Raw genomic sequence first — 20,548 nt, 5'->3', positions numbered from 1 at the left:
TGTAACTATCTGAAAAGAGGTTGTAGTAAGGTGGGTGGTCTCTTCTCCCAAGTAACAAGTGATCGGGTAAGAGGAAATGGTTTCAAATTGTGCCAGTGGAGGTTTAGATTGGATATTAAGAAACATTTCTTCACCAAAAGGATTGTCAAGCATTGGAACAGGCTGCCCAGGGAAGTGGTTGAGTCACCATCCCTGGAGGTATTTAAAAGACACATAGATGTGTCACTCAAGGACATGGTTTAGTGGTGGATTTGGCTGTGCTAGGTTAATGGTTGATTCTTTCTTAAAGGTCTTTTCCAACCTATGGAATGATTCTATGATTTTACGAAAGTCATGTTAGTTCTTCAATATTTTCTTACATTTATGCATGCAACCACAGATTCTACAGTTTTCAAAATACCAAATTTGGACTAACTGTTCTGCAATTCACTGCATGCTCACTTACATCTTTTTAAAAAATGTTATGTCACATTTGCCACTTCTTATTACTGTGGTACAGAGACCAGTCTAACTGATGCATCACAGTATAAAGCTTAATATTTTTATTCTTGAGCCAGCTAATAGCTCTTGCATGCATACTAAACAGTCCTGGCAATTTGTTGTTACTTGCTCCTTCTGTTTGTTTTTTTTTCTAAAATCTATTTTTAATTCAACTTGAAATAGTTGCTCAAGGCTCAACTACTGCAAAGGACGTACATGTGCAATGAATTGAGTTTTCCTGGTTTGCCAGTATCCCCCTCGGGCACTTCTTTTACACTTTGAACATCTATTGGCCGCTCAGACTGTAACAGGTTTCTGATGTCTTCTGAAAATAATATATTATTATATGCTATGACTTCTGTAAGTTGAGGGGTTTTTTCTCAAACTTGTCCTTGAACTTTCTTACTACAGTTTGAGATTTAATGTTTTGGGGTTGTTCTTTTTGGGGGGGAGTCAGGACTGCCATTTTCTGAAGTTTTTCCTCATAATTCTAATTTACTTTGCTGTGTAAATATGCCAATTTTACTTTTTCCTTTTAAGTTAGTTTTTTTTTGTATTTACATCCAAATGCATTGCTATACATTTTTATAGCAAAGCAAGCTGCAGGAACTGGTTTCTCGTTATGTCAGAAAACTGTTTGTGACCTAGCAAGATCCACAGTGCTCCTAGATCAATATAAATTACAAAGATCTGTAAGAACCTGGAGAAAAGTACCCTCTGTCAAGGTTCACTATGGGTCCAGGGATGTAGTCACAGACAAATGAAAACAAATTTAGTACATATTGTTTTCAGTTTGGGAAATACTACTCTTTACTCTTTACTCTTTACTCTTTACTCTTTACTCTTTACTCTTTACTCTTTACTCTCTACTCTTTACTCTTTACTCTTCCTTATTGACCGATTTGAATGCCACACAGATGAGTTTTTCTTCATTGTGATTTTACTTTGGAAGTGGGTTCATCTACAAAAATCTGATAGCTTCTAAGCACTTCTCTTGTTTTCCTGTCATAACCTATTGAAGAAAGTATGATCTAGATGGCCATTTTTTTGCTTACGGAAGAAAAGGAATCACAGCTCAAAACACATGCCATGACTAGTAACATAGCTATTAGAGGGAGTCAAGAGAGAGATTTTTAGAAGAAATATGAGAGATACATGAAGCTACACATTTGATAGACTAGAAGCATGTTGTCTGTAGCCTTTGAAATAAACATCTGAATCAAAGACATGTGAAACCTTCCCAAAAAGTTCTCCTCCTAACAGAGATAACCTGCTATGTTTTGAACAGGGATTTACTCCTCAGGCCAAAGGCACAGGACTTTCTGAAGCTCATTACTGGCATCATTGTACTGATCTAATATATATAAGCAGTATATTAATAACTGTATGTTGACACCAGTCAAAAAACCCTACTTGAACAATACTTAAGTCTTAACTCTGAATTACAGAAATAAAATAGCAAAATTAGAAACTTTTAAATGTCATGTTTATTCATTGTTGTTCTACCATAGTACATTTGTCTGCATATTTCAAGGCTGTACAAAGACTGGTGTTAATGCTTAATACCTATTAACAGACAAACCCATTTTAGTCAATAATTTACCCCTCCTGCAACCAGAGATCAGATATATACCATGAACATGAGCAAAGAAATAAAATAATGATAGATGTTGTGCAAAACAGAAGAAAAATAGATAGGAAAATAAACAAGAAATAATAAATAAGCATGTGCATTATGAATGTGACTTTTAGTATTGTGTATCTTAATAGTGAAAACAGATCTTTATAATATTGTGGTTATACTAACCATGAAGCAGATGAGAAATAGAGTACCAATGTTGTATTACTGGACAGTCTGGACAGAAGGGGTTATGTCAAGAGACACAGTAAGTGTCACTGATGGGGTACAGGTGTTACTGGTGGGGTGCTTAATCCTACAAATACTGGAATGGTGTTTGCTACCATGAGCTGACTCCCAAGACCAGACAGTAATGGTACAGGCACTGGCATCAGGGGGAGATGGCTTGTGTTTCTTGCTGCCTCAGGGCTTCTAGAAGCTGGTTTAGGTGCAGTCATAAGCTAGAAGCAGTCTTCTGGCTGCTCTGAGCTGAGTATCTCATTCACAAAGGTCAGCTCCAGGGCACTGAACTGCAGAGATCCGATATACCTCTTATTTTCTTAAACCAAATTCTAAGACCCTCTAACATTTGCCTGTAATGAGTCTGGACTGTAAACTCTCACAGAACCAGTGGGCAAGCCAGTATATATCTGCAGGGGAAAAACACACCTTCTTTGTGACCCCTTTGCAGCAGCCTAGCTGGGATGACAGCTGAAAGGCAAGGATGTAATAGACTCACTGGACAACAATGGTACTATGCAAGGTAGTAAGCATTATGCATGTTAAGTTCTATGCTAGTTATGAACTTCATGTTGGTAGGAAAATGGGCACAAGTAGTAAAGTACCAGAACTTTTACCCATCTGTCAGTCAATGCAAAAAAAGGTGAGAAGGCAGCCATGAGGGAAGAAGTAGGCTTTCACAGCCCTCTCCACCCACATGCTCCACATCTTCCCTGCTAGAAGATGTATCTATGCTGTCAGTATCACACAGGCCTATTTTGTCACAGATCTAATGACAGTTCTGCCTGAATGCAACCTTCTTTTTAAAAAAAAAAAAAACAAAAACACAAAAAAAACAAGGCCCAAACAAACATGCAATTACAACAACTTAAATTGATGAAGAGTCTCATCTACAAAAAACAGTGAATAGCATCAGTTAAGAGGTGGAGAGCCTCTGTAGCCATGCCATACTCATCAGGTCAAACACTTGATTTAACAGTGGTGATCACCGCATACTTAGTATGTACATCAAATTAATCTTTTTTCAGAGGGTTCACAATTTTTCCCATGAAGAGAATAGTGTTGTCCATAGTTATGACTAATAGGAAGGGCCTGTTAAATATAATGGTATCTGGAACGGACATAGGCACTATTTCCATGCCTGTGGCAGCTGCTGCTTCGGTGCCAGTCTCATCCACCTTTACCACAGCCTTATGAATAGCCTGTGAAGAAAGAGATATGTTACAAGTCAAGGGGTTACAAAACTAGTCACCTAAATAAGAACTGGGGATAGAAGTGCTTGAAGAAGTTATTGGTAAGAAACAAGCATCAGATGGACAGGTGTGAGACCACTGCACAAAGACAGCAAAGCTCAAAAAAACCCCAGCAACCTATATGTAGCATAGCTCTCCTAGCCTCAGAGAGGAAAAGTTCATCCCCAATGGAGGGGTATGTCCCTGCTAGTAAAAAATTTGTTTTCTTTTCTTAATCCCTGCTCTTACTCGTGCAGATCTGTGGAGCTAGACTAAAGGTTAAAAGAGTAAGACCATATTTAGCTGTCTATTAAAAGTTTATATAGAGTTGAAGAAGTAACATACAGATTAGCACACTGAATAGCATCTGGAAATTATGTTTTCCATGTTCCTTAATGTCTTGGGAAAAATGGGAGCAAAGGAGAAGGGCCAGAAATAGAGGACTAGAGCAGAGAAACATGTAAGTTTTACCTTGCAAAATCAAGACATTCACAGACCTTAGTTCTCTGACTTCCACCTGAGGTCATGAAGGCAGTTGTTTTGTTCATATTGGACAATGAAATTTGCACTGATTGTCAGCTTTAAACTCTAGTTTTATTGAAGTATGACTTATCTGTACCTTTTGTCTGGGCCTGTCACTAATGAGAGTTCATTGCTCTTAGGCTTGAAGCCAAATGTTTTTAATAACTGCATATTCCTTTCCCCTAAACAGTTTAAAGGCAAGCAGTGTTTCTCCTCTCCCCTCCCCTCCCCTTCTCTCCATAAAACACCAGCAGTGATACATCCTACAGCTCCCTACTTGCCCAGAGGCAAGCTAAAGTAGGTAAGGCATGAACAGAAGCAGAAACATAATGACTGTAACAACATGCTGCAGAGGGGTACCGAGGCGTGGACAGATGATGATTTGGTCATGTCTGTTTTATAAGGTTGCCCCACGCAGATCCAAAAGGCCTCCTAGATTAAAAAACTACAGATTTATTACCTGATCCAACTCAATTGCACTGACAGTGCAAGTAACATGGGTGAAATACTCTGTATGCCAACAGCTGCCTTTTCATGTGAAGCAAAGCATAAGTTTTGCATCATGAATAGTTGTAAAGAAAGGGATGTAAGCATCAGTAACCATGGGCCCATAAAACAAAAAGCAGTATGACTTACCTGGGAAATTCTGTGCTGGGGCTGCCCAGTGATCCCAGAGAGGTCAGCCTTATCAGTGAATACATCCATGATGCCCATTTTATATAATATATTTTTTAGGTTATATGTCCCATAAAGAGTGAATTTCGGAAGATACAAATTTGCTGAGCTGCCAGAAAAGAAGTGCCAGAATATGGTGAAACTTTTGATCAGATATCACAGTATAACGCAGACTTGCGAGAGACAAACTCATTTTGCTTTCTCCCCAAAGATATTTTGCTTGTAGGCTCTCTCTAGTCTACATGGGAGATGTACAGTGACATTAATTTGGGGAGAAGAAAAGAAAGTTTATAACAATGTCAGAAGAATGGTTGAGGGAATAGGGTTGTAGGTTGCTGGCTCACAGTCTGCAGTAAGCCAACACATGAACACTGAGATTGAACCAGTACAGCTATGTCTCCCTAAGGATCTTCATCTGACATTTTCAGAAGCTAGAGATATTTTGTGTATTCTGCTGGAAGCACCTTCATCATGCCCCATTACTAAGGATGCAGAGGATTCACCTTGTGAAAAAGTGGTTCTTTTAGGTGCTTCAGAATGGGCACAAAAAATATAAGACATCCACATTCACTTTTTTTTTTTTTTTTTTAAATGTTGTCCTTCTGTGTTTATCATATAAATCAGGACAGAGAAAACAAAAAGATACACCTAAGGAGCAGGACAGTATGTGGTGGTGATTGTATGAATGAGAAAATGAAAAACAAGAGCACATAGACAGAATGTATTTAGTCAATAGATAATTCTTTTTCTATGTCAAGTCCAATGTCTGATTTATTAATTTTTTTTTTGAAAGTGACTAGTTTGCTGCTTTCCATAAATTAATCAAAGCTCCACATTTCTGACTCCTTTCTTGCTCTTTCACTAAGGTTAAAACCAACATTTACAGCTACAAGCAACATAATGAGACAGAGGTCAGTGATATTGCTGACAGTAGTTACTGTTTTCTGGTGAGAAACCAGGACAGCTGTCCAGGGGTTGAGGTCAGGGAGATGTGGAGCACTTAATGAAGCTGGCCAAAGAGGAAGTCATGCAGCAGACAAGTGGGAAGGAAAGGGCCCATACCACCGGTGTAACACAGCATCTAATGCCAAGTCTGGCTGGTACCCAAAAACGAGAGTGCTAGCGGATTGATAACAGGTTGCTGATCTTTTACTTCTGCTTAATTTCTGACTGTGCTGATTGCTGTCTCAAGTGAGGATGCAACTACCATTGAATCATCTGTCTTGCTATTACATAAAGACTCTCATTCACAAGCCCCCACTTGCTTTCAACATACAGGAAAGGGAAAGCTGTAGGCAAACAGCAACAATGTGACCAGGCTGGATGCACTCAATACATTTTGCAGAAGAGAAACTGATGTTTTCTCCACAGTTTAGTCTTTAAATAGATCTCATCTGCCTGTACTAGCAACACTTTGGGACTGTCCCCTGTTCAGCAGTCAATAGTAATAAAAAATGTTCCTTAACAATGCTTCTACAACTTGTGTTAATGTCAGTTTGCAGACAGAGAAACAGAGACAAACATATCTGCCAACAGTCCTTAAATCATTCCATATCCTACATCAAAACCATTTATTGACTTCCCAGACACTCTAAATAATAGCAAAGGCAATCAGTTGCTTTGAAAACTAGATGGAAGAGGAGGAGTTTGTGCCATTAGTTTGCAGGAGAGAACATCCATGATGAAAAATGGGGAGCTGAATGAAACAAGCTCATCTGTGACAGTAATGCATTTTTATATTATAAGATTTACATCTCTCATTCATGTTGTTTAGGTAGATTCCTGTTTGGAGAGGAGGGAGAGGATAGAGAGAAGAAATATAAATCCCTCCAATTTTATATAGTGTCGTTCTTGATGATTTTGAAGGCAATTATGTTTCTTTGACAAAAATTATTCATTATTGTCTTGATTCACCATCATATTTGTCCTATAGTGATTTTAGTCACAAAACACATAGCTTCTCCGAGAAATTTCAAAACTGTGTCTATGCACAGAGAATTCAATACTTCTTTCTGTCTTTTTTATTTTTTTTAAGAAAAAAAAATCTAGATTCTTTTGGTCAGATTTAACAGTGAATCAGAGTTAAGAGCATGACACTGGGTTTGGTTTTCTCTATTAGGATGTCATTTTTGTCTTGAGACAATATCTAAAATACAATTTTCAAATGTGTATGTCTGAAGGTCTCCAACATCGCACATCAGATTCATGAATGAACACAAGGGCTTGATTCTGAAAACATGTTGTGCGTATGCTTGTACACATATTTTGTCCCATCAAAGGCTATTACCCATGACACTAAATGGAAGGAATCTAAAGTAGGTTTTAGAAAGCATATAACCTTTCTGCCTTCAAAGTTGCCATGAAGCAAGTGTAGCTTATTTCAATTTTGCCTTCCTAAGTCTTCAAACAGCCTTAATAGAATGGCTCTGCAATGTGCCAGCTGCTCTATACCCTTATCATTGAGATTTGTCCTCACAATTGCCAAATGGAAGCTGTTATTTCAGCATTAAAGGTACAAGTACTGGTAACTGTAACTGACAGAAAGGAAGGCGAGAGACAAAAAAAAAAAAAAGGCTGAAGGAAAGTGGTAGGAATTTATTAGTAAATAGAATGCAGAAGACCTCCCTCCAAAAAAGTGAAAAGAGGTCTTAAGGCAGAAAACTGGGGGCTATGGAGAGTTGAAGATTGGAAACAAAATGCGTAAATGGCAAAAGTCCTGAAGTTGTGAAGGTTTTCATTTCATGCAGTACTGAACGTGAAAACACAGGACACCAGAGAGACAGGATTCAACTTTGGTCAGTGGGAATTCTTCTGTAGATTAAAACAGAACTAAAAATAGTATCTTTATTCTGTGCCCAGCAGGTTGAGACTGATGTGTCTCCTTGCCTACCATCTGAACCAAGAACTGAAGAATTTTACCTTTTTGAGACTATTGTCCTCCACCTTGACATACGTTCACAAGACAATCTTTTCTCCAACTTCCTCATTTTTCCTTGATCAGGCAGAATAAAAAATGCTGAAGCACCTCCTTTGTAATCCATTTGCACCACAGTGGAAGACAGCTGTTCGTCATAGCCATGCTTGAACTGGCCCATTCCAAACATCATCGGGACTTCAACAGCCTTGTTCCCACTCACAAAGAATTTGTTCTTTTTAGTGTATTTTGGGTCAAAAGGTTTTTCCCATTCAGCTTGAAATACAAGAGACAAAGTTACAGGATATATTGAGAACATGAAAGCATAGGACATATCACCAAAGGACACATTCATAGATGACAGCAACTGGTACAGCTGGATCAGCTTCAAAGACAAACCAGTTTTCAATGAGCACTTGATCATACTGAATACTCAGAATAATTCAATAGCAACATACAGTAGGTAGAGTGTGATGTAAAAAACTCCCTCAGATCTTACAACAGTCTGCAATATCCTTCATTAAGATGAGATACCAAGTGTTCTAGTGTGCACTTTTCTTCCATGACAACAGTTTTAAGGAGCCTATAAAACCCTCATATGATGAAGCCTTTAAATGAGATCTCAGAAGAAGAAAGATTCTCTCCTTTCCGTACTCCCACACCAAAATAAACTTGTGAAGGGTGACATGAGGGATGAATTCTACAGAGAAATGACGAGATTCAGGTTACTTGCAGAGAGAAGGGTTTTATATGCCACTTTGTTGATAGCCAATAAAGTAATTAAGAAAATTCTACCTGACTGATGGTTAAAAACCAAAACAACAACATAAACCTTTTGTACTGTCATGCTCAGGATATTAAATTTCCAAAGGCTCCCTGCTTATAGTGAAACAGTCTATATTGAAACTCCAAAAGATTCTTATCCGCAGCAGAGAGGAATTTCTAAGCCAAATTCCAGCTATCCACCTCATCAATTTCAGAGGCTGAACAGATTTTTTAAAAGAGTTAAAAGTTGGGGGGAGCTGTCTTGTTTTGTTTTTTAAATAAAGAGGTGCTGCTCTGTAGTAAATTTTGCCTTCTACAACAAAACTATTTTTTATCAAATTTAGTGGGCAAAAGTAGAGCCACAATACTAAGTAAATTAAGTGCCATCAAGAAAACCATGAAACGACGCCTTTTGACTTCTGATTTCTATTTGAACACTGATTATAAGGCAGCTTGGTACAAATGAAATAACTATCATCTGCTGTTTCCACCATCTGTGAAGTAGCTATAAACAGCACTTGTTTAGTATTTGGAGAGTGAAATGAGACTTAGTTAATGCATGTCTCGGGCTCTGAAAATATCAGCTGACCACTGCCAGTACTCTGAAGATGGGAAAAGTTGTTACTTTTATGTTATTTTATTCATAGTGACTTCTATCATCAGATATCTAATGAGCAGGACTTCTGCCTTGATACGCTTAAGGGAGGGGAAAAAAATAATCAGAATGAATCACAGAAACATGAATGACACAAGTCCTGAAATACTCAAACAACCTTTATCTAGTGCTCAAGTCAGGGAAGACACCCACCGTTTTCAGAAAGAGCTTTGTTTGATTAAAAAACTGAGTAGGATGTTAGGATTTAAGCACACAGATTAGACAGAGATGATATCCACTAATCCTTTCCTCTTGTTTCAGAGGCACTCTTATTCCTACGCTCTCCTGTCTCTTAGCAGGCTACCTTCTAGGGATGGCACCTTTCTCAAACACTTCACAGTGTTCAAGGGGAAAAACAAACCTCAAAGTATGATAATTTGTAGTGACCAGCTTGGCTAGGGCACGATAAGGGACTGGTGTACAGTAGTGGAATAGCATGCCTGCTGGCTGGGAGCCAGGAAAACATCGCCAGACTTTTATCCTTAGGGAAGAACAACTACACTATGCTACACCACAAAGTGGGAGGAGAGTCACCAGTACTGTGCAAGGAAGGTTGTAATGCACAGAGAGTGGACGAGAGCCTAGAAGTATAGTCTGGTTATAGAGGTACCTGAGATTTATAGATCCTCTCCAGATTAATCCCAGCCTCTAGGTCAATTAAAATTAGCCTACGCTCAAATTCAAGATTAAAATCCTTATTATTGCTATTAATGCTGTTCTTTAATCTATTTTCTTTAAAATTGGAGAGCTGAAACTGAATCTCCACCAATTTTGGAAGGGCTGGGAAATCATTTCAGTAATAAGAACATTTAATTTAAACCCAAACTTATTTTTAGAACATGTAAAAGTTATCTGTAATACAAAGTTATCTTTAATACAATGTTTCTCAAGCTTTTGTTCCCATTGGACTGCTAAATTTATTGCTCCTTCTTCAAATATTTTTCAGTAAAAGAATAGGCTTTTTTGCCTATTTTGAAAGATGTTCCTGATGATAAACAAAAGCCTGTCTTGAAAACAGTTGAGACAAACAAGTATGTATTCAAGAGAATTAAGAAACTTCAGTCATCTATATTGCAAACAGCTCCATTTAGCTTCAGAGATTAACACAAAAGCAGACACACAGATGAAAAGCAAAACAAAACAAAAATACGGTTTTGAATTACTTTCAGGTGAAGCCTCATATTGGAGAGAAGAGTGAAAGCATCCAGTTTAACATTTTTAAAAGAATAACACTTCTTTTAAAAAAATAGCATTTCTAATGTCATCTCTGTTTCAGTTTAAAAGCTTAATGATATTTTTTATCAGATAAAATACATAATATTATTTTTCTGAGTACCATTGCTTTGTTTTCAGAATATGATAAAATGAGTAAGAGAAAAAAGGTCTGAAAGAAGATGCAATATCTGTTATTAGACCAGGGATTGAACCTTACAGACTTGCTCCTCTTCTTATTAGATCAGCAGTCTGAAAAGCTCTGGGAAGGTCTGTAGACTGTATCTAAGTAGACTGCATAAGTTAATTAAGAAAACCAAGCTTATTGTCATTAGGCTTGTATTTGATACTGGTGGGTCCATCTCTTCACTGGAAAATATTAGAATCTGAAAATCAAAAAAAAAATGTTGAAAACCTATGCTTTCAGACACATCAGGACTACGGCCACACTATCAGTAAAGACATAGTAAAAAAAGAAACAAAAAACAAAACAAACCAAAACCGGAGAACATGAGTTTGAAACTAAGCCTAGTATCACAGGTTTAGCTTTGGATACATGAACATACTCAGTAACAGCAAAACTATTGAGTAAACATATGTTCTTTTAGGTAAAATACAAAGTTTTCTTGAACAGTGTTCTTTGAATTTAACTCTAAACTTGCTAAAAAACAGATGAAGTGGATTTAAAATTAATTCCTAGACAAAAAAAAAAATCCAGAAAGTGCTTAAATCCCACTAGATTGTATAGGATTAGATGCTTTACTGCAGGGAGATGCCTTCCTCAAAGTATATGTCCCTTAATCTTCAGCAGGAAAGAAATGTATATATTAAAAGATATAGGAAAAAAAATATATAAATTTTGCTAGAAATTATCATCAGTATCAAGTAGAACATAGTTTCCAATAGCTTTGTTTACAATTAAGCGTGAGGACCAAAAAGAAAACAAGATATGAGACCATCTGCAAAACCATATTGCAAAAAAAGGTGATGAAGTCCAAGACTGACCTGAGGAAATAAAGTATGAACTAGGAGAATATAATATGTAAATCTTACCATTAAAATAAATATAGCTGATAAGGAGAATTTCAGTAAGTGGATCAAGGTTACTTATGAGGTCCTTAATTTTCCCATTGGTTCTTCCTGCTACATATTCATTGATCTTTATCTGGGCTTGATCAGCCCTCTTGAAGTTCATAGGATAAGCTTCTCCTTCATAGAAGTTTCTGATACTATTTAAAAATTTCTCTTGTGGCTTCAGTCGGTCAAGCACAAACAGGACATTTCCCATATTCAGCTGTAACCCCTCATTCTTTCTGTTTACCATCTGCATGAGTTGTCGATAACCTTCATGTATTTGATTTTCAGAAATCTCACGTGGGTTAAAGCTAAGGACTCTAAGAATCTGTGTCAGAGTGTCTGTTCTGGCACCCAGAGTCAGCATTGCAAAGGCAGTAGAGATGCTCAAAGGAGAGAAGAAAATATTCCCACTGTTTTCACGAGAAGAAATCTCTTTGTAGAAGCAACACGCAAACCGACAAACACTGTTCCCTACAGCCTGCTGTGGCATGTTTAGGTTTCCTTGGCCTCTTTGATTTTGGTTTCTTACAGCTTGGCGATTAGGCTCATAGCAATAACTGTTGGAATGAAGCCCAACAATTAAAAAAAAAAAAAAAAAAAAAAAAAGAAAAAGAAATTTGTCTTATAAATCTTTTTCCTTGTGCTTAAAACTAAGTCAATCCCTTCACTGTACAAAGCTGGCTTGGTACCAGTGATTCCAAGCCATTTGAATTCAGGGATACCAGCTTTCTATTTCAAAGAAGCAGACTCTGGAAAATTACTCAACCTACCGAAGAAATTAGGAAAGAATAAGAATTAAAGTCAAAGAGGTATGAAGTAATACCAAAGACACCCTCATTAAGGTTAGGCTGCAATTCCTTTGAAACTGTTGGGGGTTTGTTTTGTTTTTTTTCCGGTGTTCTGCTTTTAATGTGGTTTTAGGTGATAAAAAGCTGTAAGTCAAAAGTACAGGTCTATAGAGCAGAAGTAAGGGAGTCAGTCAAGCCAATCAAAGCAGAAGAAAGGCACAATATTCCTCCATTGTGAGAATTAAAATATTATACATTTTTGAATGGGCTGCATGTGAACATATAGGCAGGCAGCAGAGAGAAAGTAAATGTACTTGTTAATGAGGAAGTGATGAACATTTACAGTGATTCCAGAAATCTTGAACAATTGAGCACTTCCACATAACTAACAAAAGAGAGAAATAAGCTTTCAGCAAATAGGAAGTTACCAAGACCCTGGAAATACTGTGTTGCTTATTAAGAAAGGGAAAATGGGTGTGTGCACAGAACAGCAAGTGGAAATAAGTATGCCTGCCACACACAAAGACACATCCAGTCCAGTGACTGAACCAAATCATCTAAAAGTAAATTTCAAAAATTAGAGGAAACTCTAGAACAAACACGGTGTTTATCATCAGAAAGATAGCAGTGGGTGATTTTGACAGAGAAGGCTGCAATGGTAAAATGTAAAAGATGAATGAGTGAATTCTGGAGAAATAAAGATACTGAAAGTTACTGATAGAACTGGAAAGCCTTTTCCAGATCAGCATGAAAACCATCCATTCCAAATCTGTGGCAATACTTTTGACTCTAGAAATTAATACTGTACCACACTTGTTTCAACAACTTCTGTCAACAGACAGAAGGAAGTAAAGATGTGGAATATCTGGAAATCCAGAATATCCTCCTGTGGTATCTGATCACTTTACTTAGAGACTCTTTTATAAAATAAAATACTCTCTAGAGGAAAACGTAAGGATTTTCAAAAGGGAGAAATACCTTAGGTACCTGACTTGCAATGAGCAATGGTATTCAGAACCTCATGCCTTGTAAAATCATTTGAACCCTTGTCAGCTCCCAACATGGCCCTACATTTGTGTTCTCCACTTTCCAGAGTCTTGGTTCTCCAAAATTGATTGAAATCAGAATGCTGATCTCTGCTTTAATAATATATGCTATAAATATTCCTTAAGTCACACCCTTTGAATATCATGGTTATAGCAATACTACTATTGTTAGGAAGGGCCTGAGCCCCATGACAAATCACTTTCAGACAGTTCACTTGCATATCTAGAATAAATTTAAATTTGAGCTCTTTGATTCGTTTGCAACTTGCTCCACCATCACTCTAATTCTTTCAGCCATTATCCAGTTTCTTTATTCCAAACTCTCTAGAAGCTTTAGACAGCAAGCCTTAAGTCCCCACTTCCATTTTAATTTAATGCCCTACATTTGTTATTATCAACCATTTACTTCATTTAACTCTAAAACATTTAGAGATGCAATTTTTCCTAAAGAGAGTTATGCTGTACAAACATGACTACTTCACAGAGGACTTACCTTTTTTAAAAAAAACAAAACCACAATAAACCAATACAAAAACATTTAAATTGCCACTTGAACATGAACATGGTATTTTCTCAATTGATTATTCAGAAAATTTTGTTCTACACAGAACGTCTGACATTTTTTCCACAGAAAAAAATGTATTACTTACGGTACAGTCAAAAGGGTCCTGCTGTATTCACCAGGTCTGCACAGGTCCTTGCTCAGTTGTTTATGCTGCTGAACACAAAGCAGGGTATCCTCTAGTAAAGGTTAAGATCATCTAAGGGCTGTGACTCACACATTATAATTTCAGAGATTAGGTAGTGCAAACAATGTTGAAACTAGTTTTACTGGACACCTAACTTTGCTGAATATATGTTTCACACGTGACTTTTTATTATTCATGACTATCTGATCACCCTGGTTAGATTGAAACCAATTTTCCTCAAACTGAACCTACTGTTTCTTAATATCAAACATTTGTACACATCTCAGTTGCTCAAATCTACTATTTTTGTGAACAAGAAAGTAATCAGAAGTAGTACCTATAGAGAAATATCTTGAATGTAATTTCCAGTGACTGTAGCATTGCTTCCACTAAGGCAGAAGAACAGGGCTTGATGCACTGGGACAACCTGAATTTTTGTGACCTAGCCTTCTTGTCTCCTTTGTATCCATGCCTGGTCTTGATTGTCTCCAGGTGAAGCCAGTGATGATTCTAATAGGTGCAGGGCTTAAAACACTGTTTTGCTACATTATCAAATGCTGCTGTAAATGTGCCTAACTATCCACTCCCACACAGGGAATCCGCAAGAGCTGTGATAGTGACTCCTGGGCCACTTGCATGGCCCTGCGCCCGGGCAAGAAGGAATGTGGCTGGGATGCCATTGCACGCGGGTGATCCCAGTTACAAGCATGATCTGGGGACAGGGGGCGGAAGCCTAGGAACATGGGTGTTAAATTGAGCAAGTCTTTAGACCAGCTTACTATCTTGTGATCTGGGATGTGGGGAGCAGGCCCCTCTGACCGTGTGTCAAGTTCAGCTGGGTCAGATCAGACAGCCTGGTATCCTGCACTCAGCTCTACTCACTACAATAAACTCCTGCGACTGCTAGAGCAAGCTGGTGGGTGCAGAATGACAGACGCATTGAAGAAGGGAACTCTGGAGACCACGGAGTCCAACCCCTTGCTCAAACCAGGGTCAGCTATAGCGAGTTCCTCAGGAAAGTGTCCAGCTGGGGTTTGACTTCCTCCAATGATGGACACTCCACAGTCTCTCTGGGCAACCTGTTTCAATGTTTGATGATACTGACACTAAAACAGTTTTTTCTACATTTGAATGGAATTTCTTGTATTCTAATTTGTGCTTATTGTCCCTTGTCCTGTCATCGGATACCACTGAGGCCATCTCTTTCTTTACTCATCCCATCAAAAATCAGCTATTTATACACACTGGTAAGATCCCCCCAGGCCTTTTCTCCTCTGGACTAAACAGTTCCAGCTCTCCCAGCCTCTCATACATTCGATGCCGCAATCCCTCAGTCACCTTTGTGGCACTTTATTAGAGTCGTTCCAACATGCCCATTTCTTCCACTGTGGAGCCCAGAACTGGATACAGCACTTCAGATGAGTAGAACAGGGATGAGTAGAGAGGATCACTTGTCTTGACCTGCTGGTGATGCTCTTCTTATTGCAGCTCAAGATGCTGTTGGCTGTGTTTCCTGCAAGAGCTTTCTTCTGACTCGGTTAACTTGGTGTCCACCAGGAGCTCCAGACCCCCAAGCACAGTACCTCAGGTCTCCATTTCTAAAACTAGGATAATATTTTCTCTCATTTTCTTTGCAAAATACAGGCATACTCAGTGAGGGACCAACCCTTACTATACACAAAATAGATGGAGTGCTGATCTCAGTGCTGTTTCTAAACTCAATTGAAATACTAACCACAATGACTCAGCAACATTTTCTGGGAGGCAAAGATGTAACCGGTGAAAGTTGTTGATGATTATGACCTATCAAGCCACTCAACAGACTAAAAAAACCCCTCTCTTAAACAAGTTGCTTATGAACCAAAGCTTAAGAAATAGAATGTTTTCAGGCAGTGTACTGGACTCCCACATAATATGTTCTTCATGCATAGCGCTCATCTGAAAGAGTACTTGAGATATTATTTTCACTGCTCCTTGTATATATAAGAGCCAAGAATCTCACTTAGAGCTAACTTTTAATAATGTGCTGCAGTTTTCATGGTATATAAAAACTGATTTCGGATGAAGGAAGGAAGGAAGGAAGCCCAATTAAATACAGACGCCATGCTAATGACAAGGTGACAGATGAATGACTAGGCTAGATTTGAACACACCTAGACCACACCTCTGGACACTTGCAGGAGAAGGCCTACTACTGAACATGAAAAAGTCTGCCCCGAAATGGGAAAGAAAGTGGAGAAAATCAATACAGGATCAATTTATATGAATAATGTGGATCTCTTGACAATAGTATTAAAGAAAATCCAAATTTGTCTTTCATGTCTTTCCAGAGTCAAGACATGAGAAGAAGGAAAGTAAAGGAAAAGGTAACAGTGCCTGACCCAACTCCATAATTTCTGTATTTGATGAAGAAACTTCAACTATTTATATCATAGCTGTAAGCAGAATACTGATTTACAAAGAATTCAGCCATTTTGTTCAATTTTGAGGTTTGGGATATTCCAGAGTAATGTTGCATGTGTTGAAGGTATGATATGGATAGTGAACAGGAAACTCCCTTACCTACACTGGGGACTTTTCTAAAAGTTTCCACAGCTCTTAACACAGCTAGCACTGAATTGTTTGTATGTGCTTAAGCCCCAGCTGGCAAAATTTAGTGTAAGTAAATCTGCTTTGAGCAAAGAGGTTGAAAGAGGTTTGTTTATACAAGGTTCCTCTCTTTGTTATATCCAGTAACCACTGGTGGCATGAATAGGGAATTCTACTGCATAAACAAGGCCTCAGAGCCTCTCCTTAGCCTGTGCTAAACCACAGATACCAAGTGTGTACATACCTTCAAAGAGATGGAAGAATCTCTTAATTTGTTGCTCCATTGAAACTAAAGCACTTCCTCATAACCATAATTAAAAATGGAGGAAACAGGACCAGGAAAACAAATGTATATTAAGTTGTACTTTTCTGAGGCTGGGAGTACTTTCTCCTGAAAATATAATAGAGTAGAGTGCACAGCCTAACTAACCTGCAAGGTGTGATCCATCTGACTTAGGACACCTGTTTCCCTACAGTAACAAAAATACAACATTTTATAAACGGTTCAGATCTTGAAGAATGTCTCTAAAATTATTGCTCAGTAGGTAGACCATTGTTAGAGATGACCTACAGAAAGCACGCCAGGGCATCTCTATTTAATTATGGGACTTTTCACAATCCCTTTAGTCCCAGGATTTTCTACCATTAAATCCATTACACTACACAACAAATGGGTTAATAAATTCACCAATCAATGATTGGGATAGTTTGGAGTGGACCAGAACCTACAGAAAGCATACATCTATATGGCTTCTGGTCCCAAAACTATCTGAAGCATTTCTCCACTGGGAGCATCACCCCAACAGTATCATTTGGGTTAGAGTCTCACCAGTATGCAGTGTTTGAGTACAATAGAATATATTTGCTTCTACTAAGCTCCTTTAAAAAAAATATATATAGGGAAACAAAAACCAAACAACAAACACCACCCCCTGAAAGGCTGAAGTGTTCTCTTCCCTCAGTGTCTCATTTCTATTTCCAAAGATCTTTCTCACTCTTTCAATTCTCTCTGTCATCACTCAAGGGAACAGACAGCAGCACACACATCTTATGTCCCCAGCACCCCGGTCAGTGATACCCTTAACTTCCAATCTCCCCCTTCTCCAGAGCCCCCAGATTCAAAGTCACACTTTGCCTACAATTCAGTCTTTGAGGACTCATGATGGTCACAAGCAAATAAACACACTTTACTCTTCAGCATTTCCTAGATACACTTAGTGATGCCTTATCTATCACTGGAAATGCATGGCTGTATGTAAAGACATGCAACTCTCTTGTAACACCACTACAAGTTTTCTTGAAGTAGATCATTATTCTCAAACCCAGCAGTGTTTTGAGAACACCTTAGGCAGAAAAGTCTGTGGTTTGGCAGCTCTTTTTCCTCTTGCCCAGGTCTTCACCTCTCTTTACCTACAGAAGAGGTAGGGAAAGATCTCACGCAACTTCTCCTGACATTATTTCTTCTGCAGAGAATTCAACAAAGCCATACCGTATCCCTGAGTCCTCTCTCCCTTTTTTGGTTGTTCTTGCTTACCTAGCCAGAAGTAAGGGCACCAGGAAAGGAGGCAGAAAAAGTACAAAATGTTATATAGGACAGGACTCCTCTGTACAATACCTCTCCCATCGAGTCAGAGACCAAATCTCACTCCCTCACACAGAGCTCTCCCCTGAAATTCAGTCTTTCCAGCCTTCTCTACTTGTGGCCCTTTAAATTCCTCACCCAGTACCACAAACTCTCCAAGCACCAATATCATTCCAGTGACCCCCTCCTCAAATAACTAAGTCTCCTTTGGCTCCACTGACACCTTTTGCCCTTGCCTCCAGCATCTCCTTTAGCCTCAGTTACACAAAGGGGAGAGGGGGAGGTGGGGAAAGAAGTAGGTAGCAGTTTGCCTCAAGAAATCTGAAGAACTATCACACTGAAGAACTGATAATGGTTTACTGCTCGTGGCTTCTCCTCAAAGCCAGGGAATTGTTTCTGCCATGAAATTAGCTCCCTTCCTCCTCAGCACATCCTTCAGTTAAATATGACTTTCCTGCTATAAAAGAAAACTCTTTTTTATCTTCCCAAGCGGTCTGTGAATCACTGTCCCGTACTTCATCTCTTTTGCAGTTTTAATGATTTGCCCTTGCAAATTTTGTTTGATCTCCCTTTGATGAAATTTTAGTTTTTAAGTTTCTGTCTGCTGAGAAAATCCACATAATACCATTTTTCTCTTAGATTCAACAATCTCATTGTTTCAAAACACTAACGCCATGATAGCAGATACCAAGGTTAGTGGCTTTTTACTGTCTTTATCACCAGCTCCTGACATTTTAAATAAATGAGGAGGCAAAGACACTACAGAGAAGAAAATCCCTCAATGTTCAAAATTAAATTCACAGGTAAACATGAAGAGAAAATTCTCAATATTAAATTAATAAACCATACACAGACAACCATGCCAATAATATCTTGATTCCTTTCTCTTACTTCCTCTCTCCAGGTTTGACCTCCCTTTTGAATGGCTTTCTCAAAATAAACAAAACGAAATAATTTTGTGTCCTGCACAGCTAGTGAGATTAGCAGCAATCCCAAACTAGAATAATCTTCCATGACTCTAGAAACATGCACCTGAAAAAAAAAGTGTTTACTCAGGCACCAGAGACTAGCACATTTTTCATCAATAAATCTCAAGGCACTTCATATCATCAAAGAAATATCAACAGCTCTTTTGTAGAGAACATGCAGACAGCGGTTTTCTCTGTCAGCACAAACAACAGAAACCAGGGAAGAGGATGACAGCCATCATAAGAGATTTTTTTTTTTTTTTGGACAAGATCAAGTTCTGATGCATTTGGGTAAATGCTGAGTTGTCTGAATACTGTTGAGTACCAATTATTTAAATACTCTGGAAACAGGTGTAAGAATTTAGTTACCAACTACTGCTCACTCAGTGTATTTGAAATTGTTTGATCTATTAGCACTGCTCATGGGGGTGGGAGGGGAAACATGACAGATTAACCTAAACTGCAGGATAACACTTTCTCAAACTACTTCCGCTAGACATTCAGTGAGACCTCAGAGATTACAGACTGAGGAGAGCAAGTAAACTGTAAACTGTGTCTCAGAAAGCAAGAAGTACCATTCTCCATGTAGTACTGAAATATGGAAAGGAGACTTTTCACTGTGGGATCAAAGGAAAATTAAAATAAGAAAAGAGCTGTAAGAAAGTAGGGCTGAAAAGCAAATATTTCCACTTTGGGAGCTAGCACTAGAGATTGCTGTGCTGTGCAACAGATCACTAGGTAGGATCAAAACTGAAAGCAAGCCAACTGAGGCAATGACATGATGCTGAAACTGTGCAGGCCTCTAGACATCAGGCTGTGCTACTGTTCAAATGTGACAGTTGAATTCTGCATGGCATGTTCCTTGCCATATGCTCATACCAACTTATTCAGAACAAACTTAGGTGTCTAGTATGACATTGCATTGCATAAATTGAACACAAACACCAACTCTCTCATCCAAAAAATCCTTCTGAATGGAGTTCATCATACAGAAAAACTCCGAGGAGAGACTTCTGAATGAACTGAGAATTAGCCCTAGGTAGCAGTTCCATCATTGCCCTAAGGGAAATTGTGTGGTCCAGAATTAATCTCATAGACAGTACCTCACATGCTCTGTCTCAGACATGCATGAGAACCCAGAGTATTCTCAAAATGGGAACTCCAAACAGAAAGACACATCCTGTATCAGAGTGTCACACCATGACTCCACTGCTTTTGTTATCTGACCTAGCTTATACAGGGCTCCTTTAGATATCTCTGCAAACAGCTGAGCTGCTTTGCACAGAGTAGACATACTCTGGGAAATAAGCCCATCTGGCAAGGCTAGCTCATGATGTCTTCTGTGACAAGCAGCCCAAGGCAATACAGATGTTACAATATGAAAAAAAAAAAAGAAAAAATATAATTGATCATACAACTTTGGAAGAATTTACAAGCCACAGCAGTTGTATGGCATAGTAATGTCCTTGTCCCTTCTGACTACTAATTCAAAGGAA

General features: G+C 38.4%; 1 protein-coding gene across 1 annotated transcript; it reads right to left on the bottom strand.

The window, feature by feature from the left end:
* Window positions 1-3,351: 3,351 nt before the first annotated feature.
* Window positions 3,352-19,229, bottom strand: LOC113480446 (alpha-1-antiproteinase F-like). Its single transcript, XM_026849252.1, has 6 exons — window positions 19,195-19,229; window positions 11,367-11,974; window positions 7,687-7,957; window positions 6,029-6,031; window positions 4,729-4,876; window positions 3,352-3,540 (listed from the first exon to the last, which is right to left on the bottom strand). Exons 1-6 carry the CDS (start codon window positions 19,227-19,229, stop codon window positions 3,352-3,354), a joined length of 1,254 nt encoding a protein of 417 aa, XP_026705053.1.
* Window positions 19,230-20,548: the final 1,319 nt, after the last annotated feature.

Source organism: Athene cunicularia (genome assembly GCF_003259725.1).
Source record: "Athene cunicularia isolate RWA chromosome 5 unlocalized genomic scaffold, athCun1 chr5_part1, whole genome shotgun sequence".
Taxonomy (NCBI): domain Eukaryota; kingdom Metazoa; phylum Chordata; class Aves; order Strigiformes; family Strigidae; genus Athene; species Athene cunicularia.
Note: the sequence above shows the minus strand (reverse complement) of the source record. Positions and strands in the feature narration are given on the sequence as shown.

Coding starts and splice junctions, on each gene's coding strand:
- LOC113480446 (XM_026849252.1), bottom strand. CDS start 19,229: ATGTTCTCTACAAAAGAGCTGTTGATATTTCTTTG. Junction 11,975..19,194: donor GAGCTGTTGATATTTCTTTG/ATGATATGAAGT, acceptor TTTTTTTTTTTT/TTTAATTGTTGGGCTTCATT. Junction 7,958..11,366: donor CAGCTATATTTATTTTAATG/GTAAGATTTACA, acceptor TTGTATTTCAAG/CTGAATGGGAAAAACCTTTT.